Here is a 12,700-nt window from a genome sequence, read left to right as displayed (position 1 = left end):
CAAAATAAAGAGACCATGTAAGCGTGAATGACTCTCTAAACCCGACTGGTGATATCTATTCTAAATTGATACATACAAAAGCTACGGCGGATTCGAAGCTATAACTCTGTTTTAACAGAATGTATATGTACACAAGAAAATCTAAGACCTGGCATTATATACTTTATATTATCAGGTTCACAAATAAATGTAGACATTAAACAAAACACATTCATGTATCATCATTCAGAAACGGCATTGAGACTATGAGACTACATATGTAACTGCTAAAAAGATGTGTGATAGGACAGGAAAAACATTTTTAAATTCCACACAGTTGGTTGTAGTTCTGCGTAAGGTACTAAACGTTGCTAAAAGGACCATGTGATGTCTAAGTCTATAAGCCTAAAAGTTCAAGAGCTGCCCAACAGTCAACTTGTACATTGTCCAGCACAGAACGACAGCCTCACAAAAAGGTAGAAAAATATGCAGATACTTGTTTTATTTAACATATTTAAATAACTTATTTATATATTTGCTACTGGCTATGTTCTTGCATATTTCATTAGAAAAAAGCTTGTCTTTGTACAACATCATCTTACCAGTATAGCACTAAATCCCCCATTTTAGTTTCTCTCTAAAATAATCTACAACTATATTTCTCCAGTCCATAAACATTTGCTATAAAAAAGTTATATAAACAATATGAATGGGACATAGTATGCCATTCTCAGGGCAAGCTACATTATGTACAATTACTTACTGTTCCAGTGGCAGGTCTATCAATCTGAACTTCAACAACTTCCCCTTCAATGATCTCTGTTTCTTCCCTAGGAAAGAACGTTGAGATTTAAAACTTGAGGGCTGAAGTCTATAAAAATCAATGGACTCCATTCAAAAAGAGATCTACAGAGAGAATTCCGGGAATGGAGCAGTGTGTTCACAATCTGCATGCTGGAAACTTACTTGATCCTCACACCAATGGACCTTCGGAAAGCTTGCGTCAGGGCTTCGGTTTTGCTCATCTCCAGTGAAAAGATTTCACTTCCAGCAATGGCTGTAAAAGGTGTGTCAGAGCCCAAAGCCTGAGCCATTCCTGCATTAAAAACAAATAAGCAGAATGAATATAAAGCAATAATTTTAGATTATCAGAGTGGAAAGACCACAAGAGCTCACTTTAACCACATGTATGGATTAGTGTGTGTGTTCCAATACATGGGAATGCAGGAATTAACTGACCTCAGTCTTCTCTATAGTGACTAGGGTCTGACTTATGCATGTCCAGCTGTATCTGTATTCAGCATTTACATCCACTGGTTTGAAGTCGTGTTTGTTTTTTTTTTTAAAAGTTTTTATTTAGATTTGTAAACATAACACAGTTAAGAACAATAGAGAGAAAGGAAAGGAAGAAAGTGAAGAAAGAAAGAGGGGAGGGGAGGTAAGGTATAAAATAATACAACCAACAAAGTAGTGTATAGACTTTCAACCATCCTGAACAGTCAACCAAGTACCCCAGATCGCTTCAAATTTCGCGGGGCACCCTCTCGAGAGATAGGTCAGTTTCTGATTCGAGAGAGAACCATTTACCAGAGTTTTTCAATATTGCAATGTGGGAGGGTCGAGCGATTTCCAGTGCATTAATATGGCTTTCTTAGCATAATGAAGTCGTGTTTGTTAACGTTATTGAACTTAGTTCAATGATCTGTATTATTGCTCTGTGTGTGGATGTAAAAGGATCACTGAACATATCCATGTATCTGACATCAGGCAGGAACAAGCACCGATATATTACACAAAATCCACCAAGTGCATCAATTAAAAGAATGTATTTCACGAGTTATCAGCTGCTTACCGACATTATATGTGGTGCTAAGGGATATCACATGAATCACTTAAATAAGAAATAACAGAACATACACATGTTCCAATGTTCTTGCCATTTTGTAAGTTGTGTGGGCTTTACTGTAGGGCAGGAACAGCACAACAAATTATTGTCACTTAAAAAGCCTTTATTATATGCTTAGGGCATTACAGCAACATTTCAGGCCATGCAGCCTTTTATCAAGCTTGCCAATAGCCTGAAAGATTGCTATAATGTCCTTATCATATAATAAAGGCTTTGGGATGTTCACCTTCTAAACACTTTTTTCAGTTCAGTTGTTTTCACATTGATCTCCAGAAATAAACAATTTTTTTCAATTACTTTCCATTTTATCATTTTTTCAAAATCATAGTTTAAAGGGCACCTATCACAGCCAAAATCAAACACATATTAACAATCTGACCAGTACAACCTAAACACGTTTAATCAAACTACATATATAGTTTTTTGAAAAAAACTGCAGGTTTTAAAAAAAAACCTTACTTTGTCAAATGGTTCTTTCACTGAGGGAGGCCATATTGAGACTATAACATGCAAATTTCAGGAGCATGCTCAGATTGTAGCACTGCCTTGAGTATTCTACCCAGAATGCCTTGTTTAAGTAAACTCCTCCACTAGAAGTATCAGGAGATTTCCCTATCTTGTCCCCTGCTGGTAAAGTCATTATGCAAATGAAGGGCACACACTAACTTCCAGCAGGTGGCAGCACTACTGAACAGCAGCTAACACACAGGTTTGGCTGATTTGAAAATAGTTTAGAAGGGTTGATAAGCAAGCAAGGAATTTCAACTGAGCATGTGCGAGATTTCAGAGCTACAGTTGGCTGGGAAGATAGGTAGGAGGAGCCAGTGAAATCCAAGATGGCTGCCTCAGCTAGAACTGCAGGGGAGATAGGGGAGATCTTGCAGAAGGAATAGTGAGCTGATCATTTACATTAAACAAACAATTCTAACTGTTTGGATTTCTTGAACTTTCACAGTGTATTTACTTATTAAATGATTTTAGTTATGATTGGTGCCCTTTAAAGTTGAATGCTTCTGTCTCTGGTGTTTGAGTCTGGCAGCTCAGTAATTCAGGCACAGACTCTAAACTGTTACAATGTTAAGGTTAAGAAGGTGAAAATTAGAAAAACAGTCACGTAAAAAAATAGAAAGTCATTGGAAAAAAGTCTTTATTTGATCTATCTGAAACCAAGTGAACAAAAATAGTGTTGGAAGGTCAACAACCCCTTTAAAGGAAAACTATACCCCCCAAACAATGTAGGTCTCTATAAAAAGATATTACATAAAACGGCTCAAATGTAAAACCCTGCTTCATGTAAATAAACCATTTTCATAATAATATACTTTTTAGTAGTATGTGCCATTGGGTAATCATAAATAGAAAATTGCCATTTTAACGGAGCCCCCTATATGATTCACGGTACACTCAAACATACCAAACAAACCATACATGTTAGGTCACATGAGCCAATTAACAGACAGCGTTCTGTCTTTTGCTTCCACACTTCTTCCTGTTACAGTTAGAGCTGCAGTATTTCTGGTCAGGTGATCTCTGAGGCAGCACACAGACCATCACAAAATGGTGGCTCAAAGCAAGAGATGTAAAAGGACAATATTTACATAAATATATATTCCAGTTTGGTAAGATTCTTTAATATGCCACTTAATTTGATATAAACTACTATCTGTTGCTCAAGTATTCATTTTGGGGGTAAAGTTTTCCTTTAAGTGACAGTAATTTGTGGTTTCCAACATTCCTGTTCATGGTGTGTCAGTGGAAAATGGCCATTGGAGAACTTGTGCTACTCTGAGAAGATTATATAATTGTTGTGCTGACTGCTTGTTTCCAAAACCTTTACTGTAGAGCAGACAGGGCAAAGCTCTCCATTCTGGCACTGTATAACATCAATAATCAAAGAGATATAAAAAGACTTACCCATAGCAATGGCTGTTTTTCCTGTGCCCGGCTGTCCAGCAATAAGCACTGCTCGCCCAGCAATCTTCCCTTCCTTGATCATTTCCAGAATAACTCCTGCTGCCCTCCTGGCTGCCAGCTGTCCCACCATGCCCTGCGATACCTACACATAAAAATAAATTAGAATAAATCTTTCTGTTTTGCATTGCATGCACCTCACCAAATAATACGTACAGCCTGTTACAGTCTATACCTTGTGTCTTTTGAGTTTTTGAACAAAAACATAATTGCATTAGAAAGGGAATGTGCTCACTTCTTAAATTCTGGAACAAATTACAGTTACTTGTTGATACATTGGGTACTTGTAAGTGTGTGCTTACTAGTGATGTGCGGGTCGAGAATTTCTCGAACCGCACCCGACCCTAACCCGCCCGCCCCCTCTACCTGCATCCCACCCGGGCCCGCAGCTCCCCTTTATTTATAGACCCGCGCCCGTCCTGCAGTGACCTCACAAAAGGGAGGGGCGGGCAGGCGGAAGTCTATAAATTCCGGCGCCAGAAGTCGACAGTACTAGGTCGCGGGCGGGGAGAGCAGGAGAAGAGCTCGACCCGCACCCGTGCATTTTGTCCAGGGGTCGGCCCAAACACGCGGCTCCCGGGTCGGCCGCACATTACTAATGCTTACTATATTTTTTCATTTGATTTGAACGGATTGCCTGGGATAAAATAAAGAAAAAGCACCAAGCAAAAGAAGTGTTCTATTTCTAAATAATGTCATTGCAATTCTACTAACATCAATGAACCAGTTTCAGTTATAAGGGACTTTGAAAAATGATGGGGCATTCTAAAGAACCAGCCCCCAGATATGAGAACATGCTGAATAGTGACCATGTTGAAGTGTCAATAATCAAGATGATAGGAACTAAATAAAAACTGCCTTAAAGGCACCCTCATGTCTGCGGAAGCAATGAGTAGGGGGTTGTCAAATGCACACAGAGAAAGAAAATTCAAGGGTTTGAGTTAACGTTTAGTATGATGTAGAGAGTGATATTCTGAGGCAATCTGAAGTTGGTTTTCATTTTTTGTTTGTGTTTTTTGAGTTATTTAGCTTTTCATTCAGCAGCTTTCCGGTTTGCCTTTCCCGCACTCTGGTTGCTAGGGTCGATATTACCCTAGCAACCACACATTGATATAAATAATAGACTGGAGTAAGAATAGTAGAGGGCCTGAATAGAAAGAGGAGTCATGAAAAGTACAAAGAACACTAAATTTGTTCCCTTACAGAGTATCTGTTTTTAGATGGGGACAGCGACCCCCATTTGAAAGCTAAAATGAACAATAAAGCCAATTGAAAAGTTGCTTAGAATTGGCCGTTCTAGAACATACTAAAAGTTGACTTAAAGGACATGTAACCCCCAACAAAAATTTAATCAGTCTCTTTGAAATCTTTAGATAACTGCCACTCTGGTTGTTAAAAGGTTAACAGTAAGGCTGCAGCATCCCCTTAATCACTTAGAATTCCTTCTCCATCTCTAACCCACTCTGCCCCCTCCCTCAGGAATTTGCTTTGGCTGTTGACTTATGAGCATGTTCAGTTCTTCTCAGCTCAGAATACTAAACTCACCCTCCAGTCTACAGGAGGGCAATGAAGAGATAGCATTTCTGATTCCCATAGAAACTCTAGCTGTACTATTTATTTCTCCTAACCACCTCTCCTGAGCTCAGTTTAACCATTACAGTGCTCAATCCCGGCATAACCTTTTATCAAAATATGTTGTGCCTGTGTAAACCTGTATTCTGCATTGCATGAACGTTACAGCATTCATGTCCTGTTTGCACATGTTAATGTTACTGGTGATGTATCAAAGGAAAATGGCCTCCTGCTACAGGTGTGGGATCCAGTTATCCAGAATGCTCCGGAAAACAAAATAGACTCCATTTTATCCAAATATTCAAAACATTTAGAGATTATTTCCTTTTTCTCTGTAATAATAAAACAGTAGCTTGTACTTGATCATGGGGGCAGCTGGGAAATTGACAATATGTCTAGCCCCATGTCAGATTTCAAAATTGAATATAAAAAAAAAATCAAAAAAAAAAATCAGTTTTCTCTTTTGAAAAATGGATTTCAGTGCAGAATTCTGCTGGAACAGCACTATTAACTGATGCGTTTTGGAAAAAACGTTTTCCCATGACAGTATCCCTTTAACTTTGCTTTCATAAAGAAGGGCAGATTGTCACATTAAACCATGCTGTCACTTTGTCATGTAACTGTAATCAGTTTCATTATAAGCATTCATAACAAATTATAAGATTCATAACTAGTTATATAAGGGCCTTAGATCTCTGCAGTACCTGGCGGGGTTCCAATGCATCGTCAAGGCCAAGCCCTCTGATGTGAGAGTGTGCACCTGGAAAAAAAGAGACAAATGTTAAAACACATACAAAAAAAGCAATTAATATATAGGGCTCCATAGAAATCACTTTATTAACCACTGTACATGCATAAGACTACCTCTTACACTTAATATGAATTGCACATAGGGATCACTGGCTTAGGAGCTAATGTGATGCAAACCATTGCACATCAGCTGCACGTCTCATTTTAGTCTGCTGGGACAGAAACTAATATTATGTTGCAAAATACCCCACTCCAACTTGCAGTGCAGCAGTAAAGAGAGACTGACGTTTATCAGAGAACAAGTCACATGACTGGGGGCACCAGGGAAACTGACAATATGTCTAGCCCCATGTCAGATTTCAAAATTAAATATAAAAAAATCTGTTTGCTCTTTTGAGAAATGGATTTAAGTGCAGAATTCTGCTGGAGCAGCACTATTAACTGATTCATTTTGAAAAACAAACAAACGTGTTTTCCCATGACAGTATCCTTCTAAGACTTCTGCCCAGGGAGTCAGCTTCGCAAGAGATGGTTTTGAATATTTTATACATTTTATTCCCAATCTGATGTTGGAAACATGATCACTTTTTTAAATCTGCATTTCATGTTTTTTTCTTTTTTTTTTTATTACTGCAACACGCTGCATTTTTATGCATTTGACACACATGCAGAATAGGCAGATGCATGTTGAACCTACAGAAAATGTATGTACTTGGGCTTGACACATCAGCATGCATTTCAGGGAGTAAACTATTGATTATTTTAGAAATATACATCTGTGTTCCTTAAAGGGGTTGTTCACCTTTAAATTAACGTTTAGTATGATGTAGAGAGTGATATTCTGAGACAATTTGCAATTGGTTTTCATTTTTTATTATTTGTGGTTATTTAGCTTTTTATTCAGCAGCTCTCCAGTTTGCAATTTCAGCAATCTGGTTGCTAGGGTGTAAATTATCCTAGCAACCATGCATTGACTTGAATAAGAGACTGGAATATGAATAGGAGAGGCCTGAATAGAAAGATGAGTAATAATAGCAATAACAATACATTTGTAGCCTTACAGAGCATTTGTTTTAGATGGGGTCAGTGACCCCATTTGAAAGCTGGAAAGAGTCAGAAGAAGGCAGCAAATTACTCAAAAATAGGGATGCAACGAATCCAGGATTCGGTTCATGATTCGGCCAGGATTCTGCCTTTTTCAGCAGGATTCGGATTCAGTCAAATCCTTCTGCCTGGCTGAACCGAACCCAAATTTGCATATGCAAATTAGGGGCGGGTAGGGAAAATCAAGTGTGTCAAAAAACAAGGAAGTAAAAAATGTTTTCCCCTTCCCACCCCTAATTCGCATATGCAAATTAGGATTCAGGTTCGGTGTTTGGCTGAATCTTTCGCGGAGGATTCAAGGGTTCGGCTACAAATGTATTGTTATCACTACTTTTTATTGCTCATCTTTCTATTCAGGTCTCTCCTATTCATATTCCAGTCTCTTATTCCAATTAGCACATGGTTGCTAGGGTAAAATGGACACACGCAACCAGATTGCTGAAATTGCAAACTAGAGAGCTGCTGAATAAAAAGTTAACTCAAAAACCACAAATAATAAAAAATAAAAACTAATTGCAAATTGTCTCAGAATATCACTCTACATCATATTAAAAGGTAATTTAATACTGATGAAGAACAAATCTATTTGGTTAGTAGAAGCTTGAAAAAAATTGGTAAAAAATAACTCTTGGGACTCATAAATTGTTAATCCAGCAGCATAACCAAAACCAGCCCTATTCACTCGTTAAAAAAAGGGGTATACTGTCCCTTTAAAACTGCAGTTGAAATTGAAAGGAGCATATTTTGGGTTTAAACTAAAATAAACCAATAACAGAACTAAGAAGCAAATGCACATGGGCTGCTACAATGTTAAAACCCTCACTAGCTATTCATCACCACGGAGACTGCTTGTTGATTCCACTACACTGGTGTCCATGGAAACAAAAAGTTAGTGTCTCAAAGAAATGTAGGCGAGCTCTAGAATGACCGTGGAATGAATCCGTGACAAAATACAGTGTTTTAATAAATACACATCGAGCAAAGCAAAATATACAGTGAGACTGAAAACAAAAGGAACTTTAAATACAATACAAAGTTTGCTTCAGTTATTACGCTAGTGAATAGGAAGTGAAAGAACAGCCAGACATACGATATTTAGCAAGTTATGTTTACACTCACCGATCCTCTCAATTCGGGTGACGTCTCGCACCTCTGGCACCTTGGTTGCCTAGAAGACATAAATAAGTATTGATAATGGTTTCCTTTTTACATTACTTCATAAATTTCCACTTAGTGACCAAACAAAAAGGTATTTGGCTGCGGTTGACCATTCCAAATATATAGTATTTACCTCAAGCTGTGAGGGACACAACACACCATTGGTAGGGGCCCACAGAGCAATTTTAATAGGCATTTAAATACGTTGTGCTCATTTAGCCGCACCGTTAAATAATGGGGGGAAAACTAAACTGCCTCAGTATATCACTGTCAATATTTTAACAGTTAACTTTTAGTGTGTTATAGAATAGCTTGCTCTAAGCAACTTTTCCATGGGTCTTAATTATTTATTTGTTATACAGGTATGGGATGCATTATCCGGAAACCCGTTATCCAGAGAATTACGGAATGCCCATGTCCCATAGACTCCATTTTATCCAAAAACTCCAAATTGTTAAAAATTATTTCCTTTTTCTCAGTAATAATAAAACAGTAGCTTGTACTTGATCCCAACTAAGATATAATTAATCCTTATTGGAGGCAAAACCAGTCTATTGGGTTTATTTAATATTTACATGATTTTCTAGTAGACTTTAGGTATGGAGTTCCAAATTATGGAAAGATCAGTTATCTGGAAACCCTCAGGTCCTAAGCATTCTAGATAATTGGTCCCTTACCTGCAGTTTTTTTTAAATATTTGCCCTTTTCTTCTGGCTCTTTCCAGCTTTTAAATGGGGATCACTGACCCCATCTAAAAACAAATGCTCTGTAAAGGTGGCCATAGACGCACAAATAATATCGTACAAAACAAATTTTCATATGATATTCGGTGTGTGTATGGTGGGAAAAGAGCTGACCGTTATCGGCAGAAGACTTGGATATCGGTCGGCTCGTGGATCTGGCTGGATGGATAATTTTGATGGGCGCCTTTGAAGGAACCCAAACATCAGCCATTGTTAGTGCTGAATCGTCAGATACAGGTAGAATTCTATTGTTTCTCCCTGTATATCTGCCTATTCAGCTCTATATGTTCTTTCTTGGAAAGATCTTTTCCAAGAAAGATCGTAATTGTTATGTCTATGGCCACCTTTAGGCTACAAATATATTGTTATTACTCATCTTTCTATTCAGGCCTCTCCTATTCATATTCGAGTCTCTTATTCAAATCAATACATGGTTGTTAGGGTAACTGGGAACATAGCTACCAGATTTCTTAAAATGCAAATTGAAGAGCTGCTGAATAAAAAGCCAAATAACTCAAAAACCTTAAATAATAAAAAATTTAAACCAATTGCAAATAGTCTCCAAATATCACTCTACATTATACTAATCTGAAAGGTAAACCACCCCTTTAACATTTTACTCTTCCCATGAGTATCCAATACAAGGCCAATAAGGAGAAATAGGGTTACTATGGGTACTAATCCAGACTAATGTTTACATCTTGGTTAGTAATTTACCCCAAAGGTTTAGAAAATATAGCATAATCTCCCCTGCAAAAATCCTTTCCTTCATTCAGTTATAAAAAAAACAAAAACAAAAAAAACAGCTCCAGTTGTTGCATGACTACTTGTATTTATATATGGTGGAAAAAAACATCTTTGGTCTGTATTCCATTCAAATCAATAGTATGCTATTCTCTCACGATCAAAAAACACTGGCCTTATGCACTCGACTGAGCGGTGTATTATGGAGTAAGAGCAAAACAGCTTTAGAGATCTTACACGTGGGCCGTTTATTATTCGTTGAGAGGTTTGAGCGCAGCTAAATAACATTTGCTACCCGATTCTATTACATTCTGCCTGGTTGTACCAATAGGTTGTGTTTTACTGCTTTTTTTTAAAGATGCAACTTGTTGCATTTTCTTGTGTTTGCCGCTCATTCAAAGGACAAGGTGTGTTTGAAACTTACATGTGTTAAAGGGGTCGTTCACCTTTAAGTCAACATTTAGTATGTTATAGAATGGCTAAGTCTAAGCAACTTTTCAATTGGTCCGCATTTTCTTTTTTTTTTAATTATTTGTATTTTTCTTCCAACTCTTTCCAATTTTCAAATGGGGGTCACTGACCCATCTTAAAACAAAAGCTCTGTAAGTCTACACATTTATGGTAATTGCTACTTTAACAACTCATCTTACTACACAGACCCTCTCCTATTCATATTTCAGTCTTTTATTTAAAGGGGTGGTTCACCTTTCAGATTAATTTTTAGTATGTTTTAAAATGGCTAATCCCAAGCAATTTATCAATTGGCCTTCATTTTTTTGAATAATTTGCTTTCTTCTGATTCCAGCTTTCAAATAGGGGTCACTGACCCCATCTAAAAACAAATGCTCTGTAAGGGAACAAATGTGTTGTTACTTTTTATTACTCATATTTCTATTCAGACCGCTACTATTCATAGTCCAGTTTCGTATGCAAAACAATGCATGGTTGCTAGTGGAATTTGGCCCCTAGCAACCAGATTGCCAAAACTGCAAACTGAAGAGCTTAATAACTAAACAATAAAACACAAATAACGACAAATGAAAAGCAATTGCAATTTCTCAGAATATCACTCGCTACATCATATTAAAAGTTAATTTAAAGGTGAACAACCCCATTAAATCAGTGCATGGTTGCTAGGGTAATGTGGACCCTAGCAACCAGACTGCTGATATTGCAAACTGGAGAGCTGCTGAATAAAAAGCTACATAACTGAAAACCTTAAATAATAAAAAATGAAAAGCAACTGCACATTGTCTCAGTATATCACTCTACACATCATACTAAAAGTTAACTCAAAGGTGAACAAACTCTTGCATTTGTAATTGAATTAAAATCCACCCCTAACATAAGACAAATCTATCCTGGTCCATTAGCCCATGACAACAGGTTACTGTGTGCTCACTGGCTCAGTAACTAAGTCCCACTGAATGAATATCAAACCTACATCCCTCTCAGTTGTGATATCTGCGGAGGAAGTCCCATTGCATTTAAGGGGGCCGCTGACTAATCACGAATCAGAAGCCATGCTCGAGACAGACCATACCATTTATAATAACAGGGGAATTAGCAAAATACCCTGACGATGGAATACTACCAAGAAATGCCGAGCAGCTTAACAACGGCAGAGATATGATACAGTAACCCCCCGAAAAATCCCAGGTGCCTTACCGCCATGGTTGCCATGCTGCACTAACACTTCAACCGCCAGAGAACAGCCGGTGTCACTGTGCAAAGACTCCGGCTTGGAAACAAACTCCCTCCACAAGCGTTCCGAGCCTGTACAATGAGCGCCTCCGCCCATTGAGAGAATAGTAATCCAATAGCAGAATGCTATACCCCTCGTTTACCAATGAACTACAACTACCAGAGTCCCTTGGCCGTTGATTTATACGCAAAAGAATTCTGGGAAATGTAGTTAAATAGAGAGACTGACTTCGCCGGCGCTTTCTTTGAGCGGGGATATCAGTGTAGAGGGGCGGGATTGGGTTTGTGAGGAGATTGGTTGCTGGGTTACTGTATGTGGCTGAACTGGGGTATATTCAGATAAAGGGGTTCTTCAAATTTATGTTAACTTTTAGTATGACGTAGAGAGTGATATTATAACAGTTTGCTATTGGTTTTAATTTTTTTTTATTATTTGTAGTTTTTGAGTTATTTATCTTTTTATTCAGCAGCTCTCCAGATTGCAATTTCATTTCAGGAGTCTGGTAGCTAGGGGCCAAATTCCCTTAGCAAGCATGCACTGATTTGACTAAGAGACTGGACTATTAATTGGAAAGGCCTGAATAGAAAGATGAGTAATACAAATCAGAAATAACAATACATATTGTAGCCTTACAGAGCATTTGTTTTTTTAGATGGGGTCAGTGACCCCCCATTTCAAAGCTGGAAAGATCTAGAATTAAAAGGCAACTGATTAAAAAACGATAAAAATAAATAATGAAAACCTATTGAAAAAGTGCTTAGAATTGGTGTTTCTATAACATACTAAAAGTTAACTTAAAGGTGAAGTACCCCTTTAAAAGGGATTTCATTTCCATTTTTATATCCTGAAGAATGTAATTCCAAGTCATTTTTTTTACAAGTAACATTGTAACTATTTGCAATGGAAATCAGTAATTGTCCTATTCTGCACTGCTGGTTCTGACTCCTTGATGTAAAGAAGGGGTCCCCAGACTTTTTTGGACTGGGGGTCGGCCGGGTCAGGGAGGCGGGGTCGGCGGCAAATTTGAACGTGCTGGCGTCCAATTCAGGGCGTGCCGGCGTCCAATTT

The 12,700-nt window shown here is 37.9% G+C and overlaps 1 protein-coding gene across 1 annotated transcript in view; it reads right to left on the bottom strand.

The window, feature by feature from the left end:
• ruvbl2.L (RuvB like AAA ATPase 2 L homeolog) overlaps positions 1-11,663 on the bottom strand; it is a 20,246-nt gene extending 8,583 nt beyond the window's left edge. The window contains 6 exon segments of the mRNA NM_001088596.1: positions 743-809; positions 946-1,075; positions 3,800-3,941; positions 6,133-6,188; positions 8,402-8,450; positions 11,596-11,663. Of these exon segments, the coding sequence (NP_001082065.1) occupies positions 743-809; positions 946-1,075; positions 3,800-3,941; positions 6,133-6,188; positions 8,402-8,450; positions 11,596-11,610 (459 nt within the window). The 5' untranslated portion in view covers positions 11,611-11,663.
• Positions 11,664-12,700: the final 1,037 nt, after the last annotated feature.

This window comes from Xenopus laevis, chromosome 7L (genome assembly GCF_017654675.1).
Source record: "Xenopus laevis strain J_2021 chromosome 7L, Xenopus_laevis_v10.1, whole genome shotgun sequence".
In the NCBI taxonomy this organism is placed as follows: Eukaryota; Metazoa; Chordata; class Amphibia; order Anura; family Pipidae; genus Xenopus; species Xenopus laevis.
This window is presented reverse-complemented; position numbering and strand designations above follow the sequence as displayed.